Here is a 19,157-nt window from a genome sequence, read left to right as displayed (position 1 = left end):
CTAAATTGTTTATCAATTTAATAACGTTAAATTTTGTTTAATGTAATAAAAGTATCGGATGTTAGTACTGTTTTCAACATGTCATGTCATTCAACAATGTATGAGACAAACGATTATATTTAGCTCATTTGCGGTGATTTCGACGGCTGCATAATAGAACGCGTTTATTCTGGAGTCGCGTTATAGTAGGTACTGGTTTCCTTATTGAGTAAGCAGTTGGTCAGCTAAAAATGCATACAAGACTTTTCCTTTTTAAACAAGTTCGTAATAATATGGAATGTTATAATTATGTATGCGTTTTAACATTATCCATTGGTTTGTTTGTTACGTTTATTGGTATCCCAATAGTATACTGTCCTCAATTATCACGCCCCCTCGCTCAATGTCCCACTCAATACTTTATTCATAAACAGAGTATTCACATTTCCAAAACAAGTAGCTGTACCAATAATGTTGTCTTATTTTTATTTATTTTAAATAATCGTCAAAATTAAAAAAAACTTTTATTTAATTTTTAATGTATTTCCAAGGCAAAAATTTCATGAATTTAAAATTTACTATAAAATTTATTTATAAATCTGATTGATGTATGTTATCACTATTATACAAAATAGAAATTAAAAATTCATTAAATAAGCTACTATTATAAATACATGTCATATCTGAAGATAAATATTTAATTTTAAATACATATATCATTTTTCCCAATTTTTAATTAGGTTGAAAACTCTTTAAATATTCTACTAAACTTCCTCTAAAAAATGAAGTATGAAAATATAAAATAATTTTTTAAATTTAAGAAAAAAATAAAGTGTATAACATATTGGGAACAGGTTTAAAGTCTCGGTCGCGGACCAGCAATGATGTTTTAAGAAATGATAGCCGTACGATACTACCGTCACATATAGAATATTTAATAACGAGAGAAAATTTTTAAAAGTAAAAAATATAATAAAAATACAGATAAATGAAAAAGAAAGAAAAATGCAAAATAAAAACAAAATCGTCGTTGAGTGCGCACAAGCAGTTTATATATTGTGTACTAACATATTTACTGTGATGCATTCACGAAAGTAGAAAGTTATGTTTACGAAAATATATTGTTTCCATTAAAGTAGTGTAATGTGACTGTACCTTTTACATGGAATTCGAAGGATTGAAAATCTAATCAACTTTTTTAACAGTTGACTCCTTTAAATAAATAATAAACAAGAAATTAATAAACTAATAGAGGATATGTTTGAAGCAGGTGTTTCTGTTAGGTTAGTTTCAATTTTAAATCTTAATAATAAATCCAGAAATATTCTACGCGATATTTAAATTTTACCACCTACACTTCTATTTACATCCTGCAAATAGACTATAAAATGTATTGTGTTGTGTAGTGTATTGCCTAATCAATATATAATCGATTTAATAATAAAAGAGACAACTGTTATTTTGAAGAACATTTTCAATTTATTTGAAAATGTAAGTATTTAGCAAATCATTTTACTTATAAGAATAAAAGAACCATTTGGAATTTTTAATTAAACTTATTACAATATAGTTATAAATTTATAAAATAAGAATCCATTGCATCTTTTCGTGTGTTACCATTACTAATATGGTTTACTCTAATTTTGAATTAAATGAATATTATAAATATATAATATGTGATGCTTATTAAACGAGTTCTTCTATATACACATATATAATACAATTAGTCTTAATTATTCAGAATTATTAACAAATATAAAGTATTTATAATTATATAAATATTATTCATTAATATTATAAGTACTTGCATACAACTAAACAGATGAATAATTTACTATTTTATTTTAACAGTTGAAACAACCAAAAACATTATTTGTGAAATGTAATGAAGAAAAGAATATTAATTGAAATTAGTAAGATTATAAAGAAATAATTATAATAAAAATTATGATTGAGATAACAGCAAAATTAATTAGGGGTCCTGTATATTTTTCTGGGGAAATCATAGAATGTTTAGTCACGTTCAGTAATCCACCAAATCCAAGTCATCAAATATCTCAAAGTCATAGGTATATAAATAATCTATTTTTTATAAAATAGTTAAACTGATTTACATAAAATACACAATGATTTTAGTGACATTTTTGAAAGTCTTGCATGGGCCAGTGCACAAGTTCATTGTCAATGTTCAACAAATAGCAAAATTGTGTTTTCTGAAAAATTAAATACTACAGCTCGGTTAGGAGCTATTAATGCAAGTAAGATAAAAAGAGTTTTATGAATAATACTTTGTTAACAATAATGTTATATTTTAAGTATTTGGTTTGTCTTCAACTGCAAGTATTTTACAGATACAACATTTGCACCATGGCAACAAGATAATGGTCATGTGGTGCTTAATACCAAGCCAAAAATTTTGTTTTGTGATTTAAGATTATCACCAGGTGAAAATAAAACTTGTAAGTTTTAAATTTTTTGTTTTTTTTTTCTTGTTTTCAAGTAAAGAAAAATATAATATAAACAATTTTTGATAAAACTTTTTTTTTTTAAGTCATAAGTTAAACATGAAGTAATTTAATATTCACTACTGACTGTAATATTAACTTTAGAAACTTACAATGATAGAGCAAATTTTTTTCACTTTGTTTGAACTGTAAAATCATCTTGGATTATTTTGACATAATTTTTTTGTATTGGTCATCATATAAGTAGTTATTTACTTGTGAAATACCTTATATAGGATACAGAAATGATAGATTTCAGTTTTACAGATATATATCGAGAAATAATTCCAAGTGATGCACCTCCCTCTTACAGAGGACATGCAGTAAAATATTCATATAAAATTACCGTTGGAACACAACGAGTTAATACAGCTATAAAATTACTTCGAATTCCATTCAGAGTACTCTCATTAAGTGGTAATATTTCTGTGACTTTTATAATTAATATTGTATATTCTTAGTATAAAGTTAATATTATAATTTTAACAGAACTACCTGAAGTAACTGCCTGCAATGATAGTGTTGACTTAAGTCCAAATAATCCATTCATGGAAACACAACACAGGGAAACTCCATTAGATGTTGCATTACAAACATTGCAGGTTTGTTTTAGATAAGGAATTAGACAGTATATCACAAGTATAAGATTAATAATGTTTCTTTCTATGCATGTATACAGAATTTGACTGCTAGACGTAGCCCAAATTTTTACAACATTACAAATGGTCGTGGACGAGTTGTAAGATTCTGTCTCTTCAAAAACTCTTACAAACTTGGAGAGGATATAGTTGGAACATTTGATTTTTCAAATGCTACAGTTTCATGTGCTCAAGTCTCAGTTGCATTACAATCAGAGGAACATATTTCAGAAGAGTACAGACGAGGGAAAACTGCAGTTCCAACATTAGTTAGTTATAACAAACATCACGAAATGTGCATGGGTCTAAAATATTCCCATTTAGTGTTACCTATACCTTTACATGTAACCCCTGATTTTACCACTGATTTAATGACACTGAAATGGAGATTACATTTTGAGTTTGTTACAACTTCTAAACTAATAGATACACCCAATGACAATACAATTAATTGGCAAGGACCATTAACTTTAGATGTTGAAACTATGATTTGGGACTTGCCTGTTCATATTCATCCAACAACCACACCACCCAATACTGCACAACAAACAAAGTATAATATAGTGATATAGCAAATTAAAAATTATTATTAAAGGAAACAAATAATCAGAATTTAATTATTCTTTACAAGACAAATATATTTATACAGTAAAAAGTATAAATTTTATAATAAAGATATTACAAAGTATTAAGTAAATATGTCTGTAAAAATAAAGTTTTATATCACCTTAGATTCAGTTGTGTCTTAAGTATATCATGTTTTATGCTTTCTTGACAAATTAACATTTTAATCATCACCCATTTAATGTAAGTATTTTTATTTGTTGGCTCAACAAATGTGTAAATCTTACTATTTGTCATTGATGCTTTTCGTAATCGTTCATAGATTAACTAAGACATTCATTAAAGTAAATGTTGAAACCATCATTTAAATTGTGTAACAACTTTTTCTTCTCATTATAAGGGGTATTATTACGGATATGTGACAGCAGCTGTTGAAGTGTTAAAACTGTTTATACTATTACTTAAAATTTGTATCACTAATGCGATACGAAATAGAAAGTTTAGAAAACTTTTAAATCTTGCTCTTTAATGAGTTTTCTTTTGCCTTGTTTGCAAGCTTATTCAAAAAAATATGAGCTTCTTCATAGTGGGGGTGTGTAATTTCTGCAACCTTTGTCATCCAGCTAGCTAAGCGAGGTCTTCCATTACGAGGATCATATCCAGCAATTCCTACATTTAAAAATAAATTTTTCATTAAATGTTAGTTTACATACCTTAGTAAGAAAAGCGTTTAACATGTTATATGCAGGACATCTCTGTATATTTTGTTCATGACACACGAGTATTCATTGGAGATGAAAACATTTATTATTATAAATATATGTATAATATATAAATATTTATAAAATTATTTATATAAATTACGTTATAGATCTTTGTGCACTTATCTTACCAAATGTAACTGTTTTATGTTTCATTATTAGTAATATTAAAAAATTTATGAATGATTATATAAGTCATTGATAAGTCTTATGATATTTAACAGTGACTATTAAGATTACACAATTACTCACGAACTTGCTCTACTTCGCATGTTCCAAGAAGATCAGCTATACTAATTTCGGAACCAATCAAGAAAAGATTTTGTTTTAACCACACATTTTCTAATAGATCAAGACAATTGACCATCTGTTTTTCATACTTTGCTATTTGTTCAGGTACTGTTGGTTTACCTGTTATAATTGGCATTAAGTACTACAGGAAAAGAGATTGTATAAATAATGTATAAATAATTTATAAATAAAAGTTTCATAAAGCTTTACATAAATGAACTAAAATAGATTTTTGTACCTTTTGCCGAAAATATAAGGCGCAATTCAATCTGGTATTCATGTGTTGCCATTCAAGATATTCATCAACTTTTGCCTGAGCTTTTGAATCTTTGGGATACCAATGGTCTGGCACAGTAAATTCTCTACAGAGATATCTCAAAATTGCAATGCTATAAAAATATTCCTTTTCAATTTCTTTTTAGTTTCATATACATATTTTACACGTAAATTATACCTTTCGATCATGTTAAAATCATTATGTTGAATGCTAGGAACTTTTTGAAATGGACTAATTTTCTTAAACTCTGGAGTATGATGTTCTATTTTTCCAAGATTTATTAATTTCTTCTCGAACGGTATATTGCATACTTTTAAAAATATATACACAGCTCTACTTGGTTGCGACAATAAATCATAATACAATTTCAAAGTCATTTTCAGTAAAGTATTAAATACTTAATTGTGAAATTAACGTTTTCTTAATTATCCGCAACAGCTAAGCTTTCTTGTCGTAAATGAAAAGGTTGCTTGCTTTCAGGGGCAGTCTTCCCTCTCTCTATAGTATGACTATAGCAATTCTGTGTATCCTTGAAGTAATCGAAGTTCTCATTTATTTAATTATTCCGTAAATTGATTTGATTAATATTATTTACGCCTTAGTTATAAGAAGACAATATTCAATATCAACATGAATTTGAAAATTGCAATGTGCTCACAATAGGTAAATCTAATACCTGTCTCTGAAAGCGACCTGGTTTAATTTAATATTAGGTATATATTACGTAAAATGATAATGTGTAATTCGATTTTAGGATAATTGTATGAATCAAATGATTTTCTTACTGGAAATCTAAGTATCGTGTCTTTAATTTATTTTCTTTTTTAATCTAAAATTATTAAACTTTGTAAAAAGTAAAGGTATTTACCTTACCTTTGATCAATTTTGTCTATGTTCTCTGAATTAAATTACTAACCCGCACAGATCTTAGATTGTAATTAAAAGATCTTATAATGATAACGATTTATCTATTCGAGATCGAAGAAATTTGTACCGAAAAAGATGACGAATTTTATCTTTTGACTCCGAATGATAACCAAGTTCGCGTGTGAAACTAGTAACAAATGTGACGTTTAAGAAAAAACACGAGAATTGGGGGAAAGAAGTTATTTAAAATAGAACACGGAGATACAAGTAACGAAGCAAGAGGAGTCAGTAGCCGGAGGGGAAAAAATGGCCGACAGCGAGAAGGAGGAGGCTCACAATCTCGTAAGCTATTTGTCTTTGCGTACCGTTTATCTAATCACTTAGGCGACCTCGTCATTTCGCGGTACACGATGATAGTCTACCTTATCTATCGTTTAACTATTCAACTTGCATCCGCTCGTTTTGACGAACTGTTTCTTGTTGGTTATGTTATTTTCGGTACATTATTACATACTTTGTTTATTATCTTTTCACTTATGTCATAAGTTTTATGTACCGGTGTTTCGATTTAAACAAATTTTGAATGTTTCTTATATGTACTTCGTAACAGTGAGATGAAATTAACTTTCGGTTAAAAATGTTTTTACAATGTTAAATATTTAAATGTATTGAGTGAGAAATGCTATTAAAGTCTGAAGTAATACAAATTTAATTGTGAAATTTATTTCAGCAAATGGAGTTTGAATGGGTACTTCATGAAGAAGTTCATTCTTCATTGTCACAGTTAAGGAACATTTTAATGGTATATATTAAAAGAATATATACTTTTTATTAATAATATATTAACAATAAGTTAAAAATATTATTGCCTTTTGTATTATATTATAGGAATGTGCACAAAGATTTCCATTGACCTTATTTGGCAATGATCAACATAATAAAACCGACAGATTTATATTTGCTGCTCCTCATGATCAAGTAAAATGCGTAGCTGTTCTAACTGGTGACAGTATAACACATGCAGTAAGTATTGACAACATTCTTAGTCTATAGTTACACAATTGATTAAGAGAAAAATCTTTGCAGGAAGTTAACTTTAAAGTTCAACGTCAACAGAATGTTAATATGAGAACAAGCATACAAAATGAGCATCCATGGAAGTTGCAACAAATACAAGATGCTGCCAATCACTTGCAGCAAGCTATTGCACATATAGACAATATTGATCGTCATTATCCTTTCAAAACGTCAGATGAAGTTATGCATGTATTAGGAAATATATTGGGTTGCCTTCAACGTAGCCGAACAAGTTTAATTGTTCCTAGGAAAAAAACAATTGATGATCTCATTAAAAGTCGAAATATGGTAAAAAGATATATCTTGGATCTTCAATGAACATAAAAGTAAAAGAATCAATTTTAAACATTATACACATTCACAGAAATCTTTAAACCCAAATCTTCCTGAAAATTTGGCTATAAGTTTCTATATACAAAGCTACAAGCTGGTTCTGGCAGTATATCAATTAGAGAATTCGCATGGTAGTGTCAAGCATGAAACTCAACAAGCAGAATGCAGTGTACCTTGGTTAAATGATGCTCTAGTATTGCTCACCATAGCACTGCAGCTTTGTCAACGATTAAAGGATAAGGTTAGTTTGAATACTTTTGTTCTGAATTCCCTTGTCTCATTTTAAATACTTTTCAGATTTGTGTTTTCTCTCAGTATAAAGATTTTACAGTGGGTTCTTGCGTTGCCTCTACCACAACCTGATAATCAAAATATATCTAATTCTTTAGATGATTGTCAGTTGAAGAAATGTCTATATACTTGTAACACAGCATACCACAGTTAATGCTCCGGTAGCATTTTTAGTGGATTTTACTTCTATAATGGAATTTAATCTTCCTAAATAAGGTGTTTATAGAATGTGTATAGGATTCTTTGAACTATGTATATATTACAATTTCAATGAATTGGGAACTCTTGTATATTTGTACAAGTTCTACTACTTTTTCCCAATTTATTACTTACACAATGATTTTAGAAATATTTTGTTAATAGTTGCATCTGCAATTATGAAATTATTTTGTTTATTAGACACTACTTTTGTTCTGTTTGAAGATCTTCACTACAATAATTAAGGGTAACTGTCAATTGTTATTGAATTGATTAATAGAATAATTAAGTAGTATATATACTATACTTTCTGTGATCATTTGGAATGTTATAGTAATCATTTTCTTATTGAAATTTAACAATGTATTTTTAGATTAGGATATTTCAAATCTTTATTTTTAAATGTTTTTCATAATTGATTTATTACTTCAATCATCTTCGACAATTATTTATTTTTATCACCAAAGAATATTCAGTACACATTTACCTTTATTGTTATGGTATGACGTTCCTTTCATCATACTGTATCTATATTGAAAGATGTCCCAAACTAATGTCAAGTATTCACAGTAGCAGCAAATATTTCGCAGCGATAAATTTATATTAGTGTAACATATATGGTGGTTTAAGTATTTATTCGTACTAACGCAAACAAATTTCTGCTAAGAATAGAGAAATGCGAATATTTTGTTCTAGTTTGGAGGATCCTTTATACGTAGACGTCTCACTTATGTTGTTATTTGATATTTTGTCATCTATAAACTGGACAGTGGTGCAATCATTGTTTATGAATTCAAACATAGATCAAATTAAATATAACTGTGTTAAATGTGTGTAATTATCTCAAAATAATAATGCTGATTATGTATGCAGTTTTAAAATTGTATTCAAATTATTTTTCATATTATATTGAGTGGAAGGTATGTACGTTTTTGTAGTGAAAGTAGAAGTGTTCCAACATAACATTTAATTTTCATTTTGTTTTTTGGTAATATATTTATGGAAATATATTTATTTTTTTAAATTATGGAATTCTATAATATGTTGGGTTAAATAGTAAGTTTGTTCGTGTTTCTTTCTAAGAATTTTAAATGCTATTAACTTTGTATGAAACTTCTTTAATCAATGATATATACACTATTTTGGTACATCAACATTAATCCTCGTTAATTTTTCCATTGTACTTCATTCTATTTATCCAATGCGAAATTTTTATTTTTAAAATGTTGTATTCATGTTTTAACCATATACTTATTACTATTATATATAATTATATATAATCATATAGATAGCATAAAACGGATATTACTCACCAATTTACATACTTATGTAAAAGATCTTTGTTTATAGAAAACTGAAAAACAAACCTGATAATGTGAATGAATTCTTAATAAATTTTAAATCGTTATGTATATATATTGAAGTATGTACAAGGCCGAAAACGAACTTACCATTCAACTTAATAAATTTTTAAAAGATTTTATGTAACGCATAGTCTAGTAATAATTTATAATTTTTCTTAAATTACAAATCTTTTTAAACATTTTTTATGAATATAGAATTTCAATTAACTTTATCATGTATCAATTGCATAAAGTATACATATTTAAACACAGTTTAACTGCAACATAAGTGAGACAATTTTAATTATAAGAAAAAAACAACTTTCCTTATGACATGACAAGAAATTAAAAAGGCATTCTTGTAGTATTAAATAATAGAAAATTTTCATAAAAGTCTTATAGACTTGAAAAAGTCAAACCAAGATCCAAATATATTTATATTGTTTTAATTACTCATGTGTTTTAAATGTTAAAATTCTCGAGCACAGTGGTTTAGATTATTAAATGTTCATTATTCCATTTTGTGCAGTGTATTTTTCCTTGAGTTCTGTATACTGTATTGTGTACTTATACATCATATTTTATTGATATCATTTTACAAATTAAATATTATTTATAGTTGTTATTTTAAATATCTTGAATGCAACACACAAGCTGGTACTTAAATGGTTAATACCATTTATTTTGTTAAAATTATACAAAAGATAATTTATATCCTATTTAATTATATTTATGATAATTAAACAAATAGTTGAATAACATCTGTAGTAGTTTATTCATGTATACATTGTATTAAAAAAGTAATGGTATGCTTATAGGTGATCTTAAATGCCTTGTATTTAGAAACAATAAAAATTTATAACAGAGAAATTATTGTATACTACTCTCATTAGCTATTCAGAGAATTAATAATATTTATGTAATTTATAATGTTCATAAGCATTCTTACAAACCAAAAATTATTATTAAGTATTTCAGTAGAACAATACAATTAAGAAATGTTGTTAAGAGACAGAGTTATTATGATAGGCAATGAGGGGATATAAGTACATCTACATTGTTGTTAAATTATTATGATATGAATAAATAAATGCTTTATAATGCCAACAAATTTTTATAATTTTTTATGTTCCTACAAACGTTTTAAAAAATAGTGTTTTACTCCAAATCCAAATGTTTAAAGTTACAAAAAAAATAGTGTTCCCTAATATTTTGTATTATGAAAAAATTAGTAACTGTCAACGTTCTACAATTTTATAGCTGTTTCGTGTTACGTAGTCTGCAATTATAGAAAATCAAGGGAAAGTAATGCGCCTGCGCCATTATCTGTGTGTACACAATGGATTTTTAATTCGTGTTAGTTTCGAATGACGTGAGTGCGCAGTAATTCGCGCCAGTCAGACAGCAGACGACATTGAGTCCGTGGTGTTCTGTCATTCTTAAAATTTAAATTACATTTATTTTGGAAAAATTAATTAATCTTTATAATTGCATTAATGTCGCAAGGCATTAATGTTGCTGTCATACGAAACAAAAATATAATTTCGATGTCTAAACAATATTTGAAATATCGTAAAAGCATTCAATTTCTGTGAAATAACGCATAAGCAACATGGAAGTGCTGGATCCTAGTGTCTCAAGAGATGACCAGCCTTTATGCATTAACGATTCTTTAGAAAAAGGTCTGTCTTTTACCTTTTAATGTTTCATTTATTTTTGCACGTAATTTTTTCACGCGTAAGTATGTCTTTTTGCTTGTTTGTCGTTTTTGATGTCACTACTAGTAGATTGTTTAAAGATATTGTTTGGAAACAAAAGTTTGACAGAAGGATGCGTGAGCTGTCTACAGCATTGTCACTTGTCAGAGTTTCCGGATGTGTTGCTTCGTCTGAATTCAATTTGTTGAAAATTCTTCGACTTTTTTTAACTTTTCATGATTGTTTTGTTTTTGACAGCATATGTTATAATTAAGTTGGAAGTATTTAGTGTATATTGCAACATACGGGTAGAAAGTTTTTTCTATAGATAATATTATTATATTCGCGATATGAAACATGAAAAAGAACAAAAGATCTTACAATGTATTATCGGGGTACACGCCAGGTTAATAAAAATAATTATATATTTTAAGAACTTATTTGTTTGATTGTTTATAAGGCAGAAAAACATAATTCATGCCCACTGTTGAAAGTGATAATGTCAAGTACACAAAGAGTTTGTTACAATTTTTAGTTTTTTGTTTTTACTACATGATCTATTTGAAAACATAGAACATATTTTTCATTTATTATTATTTGTAAAGTTTCAACGATATTTTATATCACGTCTATCGTTAATTATAGAATGTATGTATCAACATATGTTGAGAATAATTATAATTGCCACATTATGGTAACACAATTGGTAATTTGCAACAAGCATTGTTATATAAAGGATGATTCATAATAAATAGTATCATTTCCTTTTCAGCTATTTTACCAGAAGTACCATCAGATACAAAATCATGCATAAAAGCAAGGTATACACTGGGTTTTTTAGGATTTCTAGGGTTTGCTTTGGTATATGCTATGAGAGTAAATTTATCTGTTGCTATTGTATCAATGGTCAATCAAACAGCTGTGCCACATAGCGATGACAATGATACTACTGATGTTTGTCCTAACAAAAGGCCCATTAATGGAACATTTATTCCAGTGAGTTACACAAATTTTATCTTTTTCATTTTATTTTATTTTATTTTATTTATTTTTATTTATTTTTATTTTCTTGTATCCAATAATAGATGTTGTTGAGATATGTAATTTTTTAGAAAATATTCAAAACTAAAACTAAAACTTCAAAACTATAATATATATTCTGTAAGTGTAACATTGATATGGATCAAATGTCAGTATTAGTTGTGACTTTGTTATCATACATGTTACTCATATAGTTTTATCATTGTTGATATGACCTAAGCGAATTGATGTAACGCATATTGCAAGCCTACATCTTTTATCTGGCTACTTTTTTTATAATTATTAAATTTCTAATTGAGCAAAACCATAACAGATTCTAACGGTTATTCTTAGTCTATGAAAATAATATGCCTTTTCAAATTTTATTTGAAATGATAGAGTGCAGGAGAGTTTGACTGGGATGAAAGAACTCAAGGTATTATATTGGGTGCATTCTTTCTTGGCTATGTAATTACAAACGTCCCAGGCGGCAGAATGGCTGAGAAATTTGGAGGAAAATTAATTTATGGATTAGGAATATTTCTGACTGCAGTATTGACTGTAATCAGTCCTTTTGCAGCCTATGCAGGATTAGTACCATTTTTAGCTGTACGAGTAGCAGAGGGATTTACAGAGGTAAATCTTTTATGCATAGAAAAGAAATATTTTAAAATGATACTATTTAATTTTTTTTTTCTATATAGGGTGTAACATTCCCTGCAATGCACAGTATGTTAGCACAATGGGTACCTCCTTTAGAGAGAAGCAAATTTGCTGCTGTCGTATATGCAGGTATTACTTTCTGAATTCAAAATTTGTTATATCACATTATTCAACTTACAATATTCGTTGTGTTGTTATAGGATCAAACTTTGGAACTGTTATATCATTACCAGTGAGTGGATGGTTATGTTCTCTAGAACTTTGGGGTGGATGGCCATTTGCATTTTATTTGTTCGGTGGACTTGGCATTATATGGTATGCATTTTGGCTTATTTTCATCTTTGATACACCAGCGGAGCATACAAGAATTGACCCTCAAGAAAGAATGTATATTGAAGCTAGTGTGGAAAAAAAAGAGGTTCATTTTTTACTGTAACTTTATAAAATTTATGATCATTTTTCTATCAATAATAATCTAATTTAATTTATATAAAAATAGGAAAATGATGCAGGAGTTCCTTGGTTGTCAGTATTCACATCATTACCTATCTGGGCTATAACGATAACACAATGTGGACAGTCATGGGCATTTTATACTCTTTTAACTGAATTACCAACATATATGGATAAAATTTTGCATTTCGATGTACAACAGGATGCATTTCTTTCAGCACTACCTTATTTAAGTTCTTGGATAGTCGGGCTTGGTATATCAAGTTTCGCAGATGCTCTTCTCGCCCAGCAGCTTTTATCTCCTTTAACATCATTTAGACTATGGAATACAGTGGCTTCTTTAGGACCTAGTCTCAGTTTTATTGGTGCTATTTGGGCTGAATGTGACCGTATGACTGTAATGATGATGCTCGCTGGTTTAGGATCTCTGCAAGGCGCAGTATACGCTGGGAATCAAATGAATCACATTGCTCTAGCACCACGATATGCAGGGACTCTTTATGGACTTACAAATGCTGCAGCAAATGCTTGTGGATTCTTAGCACCATACATAATTGGAAGATTAGTTCAAGGACACGTTAGTATAATAACAATTAAGTTGATATTTTTACTTATTAATAATTTATAAAATAAACTTTATGAACAAACTTTTAGGAAACACTAGCACGTTGGCACACAGTATTCTGGCTGGCAGCAGGAATAAACGTAATAACCAACTTCTTTTACGTGATTTTTGCATCTGCTACGGAACAACCGTGGAGTAAAGGTAGCAGTTGATGACAAAGCTTTATTAGACGTCAAATATTTAATATGGAAAATAACTTAGCGTTAGATAGAGTCGCGCATAGCTCATTTTAATTCATTAATGAAATGTTAATACCTTTAGTTGGTTGAGCACAAAGTTTTCGTTTCAATTTGCTTGCAAAAAGGAAACTTTGGATTGAAAAAATAATTGTTTCATTTCATTAATATATATTCGACTAATAGTTAATTAAAATTTTAATGCATTAATATTTTCTATTATTTTAACAAAGTATTGAATACACTTTGCATTTGACATTCCAGAAAAATGATTCATATAACAATATAACTGTTAACTCTTTTTTTTTTATTTAATTTAATCTTTTCACTAGATTGGAATAAAATTAACGTTACCTTAAGTAGAAATAATTTAATTTACATTAATTGAGCGACAAAGTGCAAATCATTGCAAGTATTTTTTATATTTATGTACAAGAAACATTGAAAGATCTATATTCTTGTTTATGTGTAGGAATTTTATATATAACTAAAAACACACACAGTTGTCTAAAAATAAATGACACAACTCAGAGATACCACTTGTAGAAAAATTATATTTTTTTTTTTTAACAATGAAAGATGATAAATAACTTTTCTGTGATTGTCATCTTTTATGCAGAATAAAAATTTTACCCTTAAATTTTTCGCTGTAATAATCGGTAGTATGGTGGTATGTAAATTTTAAGCTAGTTATACAAATTTCTCTAAGTATAAAAATATCAATAAAACTGACGTACAATATATTATAGTAAGATATTACTATATTATCACAGTGAATACTTTTATAATGTCTATCTTCAGATATCAATAAAATCTTTATTCTTTGTATAGAGCAATAATCTAAATGTGATTTAATTTAAACAGTGTCAGTATTTTTTATTTAAAAGAATAAGAAAAAATAAAATATTAGATATGCAAACGTTCGTTGCTTATTTTCAATCAGTAGAATAATTACATTTCAATTGCTAGAATAATTTTTTCATTAAAAGAGAAAAATTATTACAATATCTATTTAATATACAACGAAAATCTTTTTCTGTTTCAAAGTATAAAATCATAATTGCATGTGGAAGTAATATGCAATTGATGTAAACATTAAAAAACTGTATTTACAAAACGAACCATATAACTCAATTGCTGGTTTTTTTTATATACATACAGGTACATATAATGCAATGTAATTTTTAATAAATTTTGTTCAAAATATATATATATATATGAAAAATGTGGTACATTATTAAGAATATTGCTATCAAAGTTGTTTGATAGTTTCAAGGGTTAGTTGCATTTTAAAAAGATGCAGTTGATGTTAGCTTGTATTCATGTCTTCTTTCTTTTTGGCGGTAAGCTCAAAAATCATGTCTCTCATGCGGCTTAAATCTATTAATTCTGCTCTCAGCTTCTGGAGACTTTCCTCTCTTTCTGCAATAGTTTGTTCGTACGTATGTACTAATTGCGATAATTGTTGTGTTTCTTGCTTAAGCGCAGAAATATCTTTTTGATTCGATTGTATTTCTGCGTCTTTTAATTCTATCACCTATTGAAAATCAAACACATTAATAAAACTATTTTTATATTCTAAAATTTATAATATTCTTTTTAAAAATACCTGTTCTTTCTTATTAAGCTGATCTTGCATTTTGTGAAGGACTTTACTCAACTCATGATTCTTATTGACCATTTCTGTAGTTCTCGCATCCGCATTCGCGCATTCCGCTTCTACTTCTTTTATTTTTTTAGTTAATGCTTCAGTTCTGTTAATACTACTTTCCAACTCGTGTTTATACTGTGATATTAATATATTTTGATGCTCGATATTAGCAGACTTTTCAGTGACTATTTTTTTCAATCCTTCAATTTCCTACGAATAAAATTTCTAAGTAAATTTTGTATTTGTACAATTATTAATTTACTATCAAGTTTATCAACCTGTTTTTTAATAGCTACTGCTTTTTTACTTTGCTCTTCTGCTTCAGCAAGTTTTACTGTCAATGTAGATTTAACACCTTCTAAACATTGCTGAGTATCAAATAACATTTGATGTAGACGACTCGATTCAGCCACTATTTGTGCAAGTCTATGCTGTAAACTAATGCCATGATTGTTCGCTGCTTCTAAACTGGATTGCATCGCACGTTCTGCATGTCTCATAGCTGCTAACTTTAAAAAGAAAAAACAGTTTAAAACATATATCATATTTCGTGTTCCTCACGAAAGAAAAAGACTGTAAGAATTCTATACCTTGTATTCATACAATTCCATGACTGCTGAAGTGGTAATGTCACTCATTTGGTTTGACTCATAAGCTCTTTTTAATTTTGCTAAAAAGGCATCAAGTCGTTCTTCTTGCGCAAAAGAGAAAAGCGGAGCCATTTCGCTATTTGAATTTATGGGCATTTTGTTTCCAATACTCGTAACCATACTGGAAGTACTTTGTACTAATATCAGAGGTTCCAACTGCTTCATACAAAGCGCCACCGCAGAAACACTTACCATAGAAAAATGTAAAATAAAATTTGCATGTGATAACAAATTTGAATAGAATTATCATTGATAAAAATTAAAATGATTTTCTGTAAAAATGATTTGATTTTAAGGAAGAGGTCACAACACTATAATTGTCAACATGAATCTCCAATCTTTAAAAATCTTGAATAAAAATGATTACTGTGACCTATTCTTATTAACAGCAAAAATATGATAAGTTTTCTCAAATGGTAATTCTTGTTAAAAGTTTATGTATTTCAAAGTGTAATTAAAATGGATAAATATAAAATTACCATTCTTGAGGAAATCCTACAGTAGATGTTAATTGTAAAACTTTCTGTTTGACATCAGTATCACCAATAAACACTGCATAAGCCATTGTCATTTGTATTTGTTTTTTTCGAAGTAGTTCAGAATATAGAGTTAGCCAGTTGGAATTATGAGCTGCTAAATCAGCTGTTAAAGCTAATGCATGAATGCATAGATTTGTAGTTGGATTCTGAAAAGTTTAAGAGCGAATTAATATTTATCAACAATCATTATTATTACATATTAAGAAAACATTACTTGAATATATTTTCCAGGAAAATCATCAGCTGTACACGTTTCAGAATCCAACATTGGACTCAGTAATTTATATAATGTCTGTTCACTCAGAGACTGCATAACCTTGGGTCTAAGCGAAGGGATTTTAACCATTTCTTGAAACAGCTGCATTAATTCTGCTAGTCTTGTTTCTGTTTCCAAGCTTAATTCCTGTACACTTTGGTGTCTATTGTTTTCCGAATTTATGATAAGCATCAAAACAGAAGCATCTAATTCTGCTAAGACTTCAGCGGATGTCTTAATACGTCGCGAATCAATTACAGTGACTCTTATTAAAGTCAATGCTTTGGAACATACCTAGTTTGAAAAATATTTATTTGTACTAACAGAAAGATGCACGAAAGAAATAATGCTTAAAATTACAACACACCTGTTCCACAGGGACCCATGTCATAGCTGTTTTTACACATAAAGGATACAATGGTATTAAGGCTGATAATTTTAATTTTACTAACGATGCCAAAAATTCCATCATAAGTGCAACACATTCTGGATCCGCATTATCTTCTAATGTAGCCAATACATTTTCTACATCTCTGCCGTAACTAATTAATAAAAGAAATTGAATGAATGTTTAAAACACATTTTTAGAGCATAGGTGTATTAATAACTTACTGTGCATATGTAAGTAACACAGAGTGAGAGTGTTCGTTTTGCCCAACATCATTGAAAAAGTCTATAATATGTCTGAGTAATAAAACATCCCTTTGTTTCATTGCAACAATAAGACTACTAAATGTAACAGCAGCAAAATCTAAGATGTATTTTTCCGAGATGTTTGTATTTGTGTGCTCTAAGATAATTAAAAGTTTGCAACATTGCACGCTGGTATTAACATTACAATGTTGCAGTTTTAGCAATGTCCTTATAAAAGCTTTCGTGTCAATAGTTCTCATTAAAGTATAGACTGCTGGAAGATTTTTGTAACAAAGATTCACTAATACGCCAAGAGAAAGAGCAATAATATCTTCTTCTTTGGATTGGGTTACCCACTGTGTTAATATAGAAATTAAGTAAGGCAAATGAGCTTCTTGCCAAGAAATTTTTATACCATATGTTAATTCTTGAAGTAATTTTAATACTCGTATTCTTTTCTCAGTTGTCAAATTAGCCTAAAAGATTTTTAAATAAAACTGTATACTTAAATAAATATAATTTTTATCGTATCATTAAATGTACAATACCTCCAATAGTCTCGCCAATATGGGTGCAAATTTATAAGTATGTATAAGGGCTTGTCTAGCAGCCGCATTACGACAAGCATTTTGTAAAACATCAACTGTGCTCCAAATTAAGGTAGTCCTAGATGCCAAAGAATTCATAAGCTCGTGTAGACTAACATAGAACTCTGCAGCTACACTGGTACCAGGATCAAATATACTTAAATCCAATGATACGCTTATTACCTTTCAAACATAGATTTTTATTGTAAAAAGACAATTTATATTTCTAACAATCTTATCTTCTCATATAATATTATAATTATTATATCATTACAAGTTGTTTTTGTAATACATTATACTATTATTGTATTTAGAACATTTCAATATCATTATTTGTATAAATTAATAGAATTTTATTATTTAAAATAAACAGAAATTAGTCATAACTTACACCAAGATTTCGTTGTAAAACCGCAGCAGTTGTTTCACTCGGATGTTTAATATATTCTACAACTGCAAATATAAATGTTCTCATAGGTTGATATTTTTCCATTTTGTTTAGCCTGTGTATCTTGAATAATTCTGAAATTTCGTCTTCTTAGAAATGAGAATAACATTAAAACTGATCTCGTAAACCTTCTTCAGAAAGTGTAATTTCTACAATGGGAACACATTATGTTTTCAAGAAAAGCATCCATAGAAAGTAAAAATACGTTTATATGGCGTATATGTTCTTACAGGTACATCTCGAGAATTAAACATGTGTATTTTTTTGTCGCATATATATACATATATATATATATATTCACAAGATTGAAAATAAGAAATATTGTTTTACGAGAAAACGGTATTTGGCGGCCATTTCTAAAATTGAATTTCAAAATAAACCAATCAGGGCAGAATTGGAAAGGATAGATAAACAGTATATATTAATCCAATTCGTAAGAAAATAATTCTTGTACTTTTAAATTATTATAATTAATGTTACATTTAATGAAGTGATTTGTTGCGTCATTAGAAAATTAGAGTTTTGCAAACTAAGGATTTTTAGAAAGGGCAATGACTCCTAATGATTCTCATTGTGACCAAAAGAAAGTCCCTAGTAAATCCTAAATTCCTAAATCTCTACTGTAGAATGGACATG

General features: G+C 28.2%; 5 protein-coding genes across 11 annotated transcripts; 3 read left to right on the top strand and 2 right to left on the bottom strand.

Annotated features, from left to right (window-relative positions):
* The first annotated feature begins 152 nt into the window (after positions 1–152).
* LOC116425445 (RAB6A-GEF complex partner protein 2) lies at positions 153–4,273 on the top strand. 5 transcript variants are annotated; one of them, XM_076367149.1, is made up of 8 exons: positions 816–1,262; positions 1,386–1,470; positions 1,831–2,048; positions 2,116–2,237; positions 2,331–2,438; positions 2,751–2,900; positions 2,973–3,085; positions 3,163–4,273. In XM_076367149.1, exons 3-8 carry the CDS (start codon positions 1,927–1,929, stop codon positions 3,691–3,693), a joined length of 1,146 nt encoding a protein of 381 aa, XP_076223264.1. In that variant the 5' UTR covers positions 816–1,262; positions 1,386–1,470; positions 1,831–1,926; the 3' UTR covers positions 3,694–4,273. The 5 variants fall into 5 exon arrangements, with proteins under 5 accessions (XP_076223265.1, XP_076223264.1, XP_076223266.1 ...); XM_076367150.1 differs by lacking the exons at positions 816–1,262; positions 1,386–1,470 and adding an exon at positions 153–260; XM_076367151.1 differs by lacking the exon at positions 1,386–1,470 and having other exon boundaries at positions 822–1,262; positions 2,751–2,897.
* LOC116425444 (glutathione S-transferase theta-1) lies at positions 3,823–5,406 on the bottom strand. The gene is made up of 4 exons (XM_031973145.2): positions 5,192–5,406; positions 4,976–5,126; positions 4,699–4,879; positions 3,823–4,354 (listed from the first exon to the last, which is right to left on the bottom strand). The coding sequence occupies exons 1-4, from the start codon at positions 5,389–5,391 to the stop codon at positions 4,197–4,199; spliced, it is 690 nt and encodes a 229-aa protein (XP_031829005.2). The 5' UTR covers positions 5,392–5,406; the 3' UTR covers positions 3,823–4,196.
* Positions 5,407–6,151: 745 nt separating this feature from the next.
* rogdi (rogdi atypical leucine zipper) lies at positions 6,152–10,234 on the top strand. Of its 2 annotated transcripts, none has more exons than XM_031973141.2 (6): positions 6,152–6,223; positions 6,612–6,683; positions 6,770–6,904; positions 6,968–7,246; positions 7,323–7,532; positions 7,589–10,230. In XM_031973141.2, exons 1-6 carry the CDS (start codon positions 6,188–6,190, stop codon positions 7,652–7,654), a joined length of 798 nt encoding a protein of 265 aa, XP_031829001.1. In that variant the 5' UTR covers positions 6,152–6,187; the 3' UTR covers positions 7,655–10,230. The 2 variants fall into 2 exon arrangements, with proteins under 2 accessions (XP_031829001.1, XP_031829002.1); XM_031973142.2 differs by lacking the exon at positions 6,152–6,223 and adding an exon at positions 6,230–6,379 and having other exon boundaries at positions 7,589–10,234.
* Positions 10,235–10,482: 248 nt separating this feature from the next.
* MFS10 (major facilitator superfamily transporter 10) lies at positions 10,483–14,596 on the top strand. The gene is made up of 7 exons (XM_031972970.2): positions 10,483–10,805; positions 11,593–11,816; positions 12,240–12,476; positions 12,545–12,632; positions 12,704–12,921; positions 13,003–13,533; positions 13,611–14,596. Exons 1-7 carry the CDS (start codon positions 10,736–10,738, stop codon positions 13,731–13,733), a joined length of 1,491 nt encoding a protein of 496 aa, XP_031828830.1. The 5' UTR covers positions 10,483–10,735; the 3' UTR covers positions 13,734–14,596.
* Positions 14,597–14,609: 13 nt separating this feature from the next.
* On the bottom strand, positions 14,610–19,101 carry LOC116425514 (uncharacterized). 2 transcript variants are annotated; one of them, XM_031973357.2, is made up of 11 exons: positions 18,752–19,101; positions 18,465–18,670; positions 18,035–18,256; positions 17,466–17,962; positions 17,221–17,395; positions 16,812–17,147; positions 16,538–16,743; positions 15,999–16,245; positions 15,687–15,917; positions 15,367–15,618; positions 14,610–15,294 (listed from the first exon to the last, which is right to left on the bottom strand). In XM_031973357.2, exons 2-11 carry the CDS (start codon positions 18,564–18,566, stop codon positions 15,067–15,069), a joined length of 2,496 nt encoding a protein of 831 aa, XP_031829217.1. In that variant the 5' UTR covers positions 18,567–18,670; positions 18,752–19,101; the 3' UTR covers positions 14,610–15,066. The 2 variants fall into 2 exon arrangements, with proteins under 2 accessions (XP_031829217.1, XP_031829218.1); XM_031973358.2 differs by having other exon boundaries at positions 18,035–18,209; positions 18,465–19,101.
* Positions 19,102–19,157: the final 56 nt, after the last annotated feature.

The sequence above is a fragment of the Nomia melanderi genome, chromosome 4 (assembly GCF_051020985.1).
Source record: "Nomia melanderi isolate GNS246 chromosome 4, iyNomMela1, whole genome shotgun sequence".
Classification (NCBI taxonomy): Eukaryota; Metazoa; Arthropoda; class Insecta; order Hymenoptera; family Halictidae; genus Nomia; species Nomia melanderi.
Note: the sequence above shows the minus strand (reverse complement) of the source record. Positions and strands in the feature narration are given on the sequence as shown.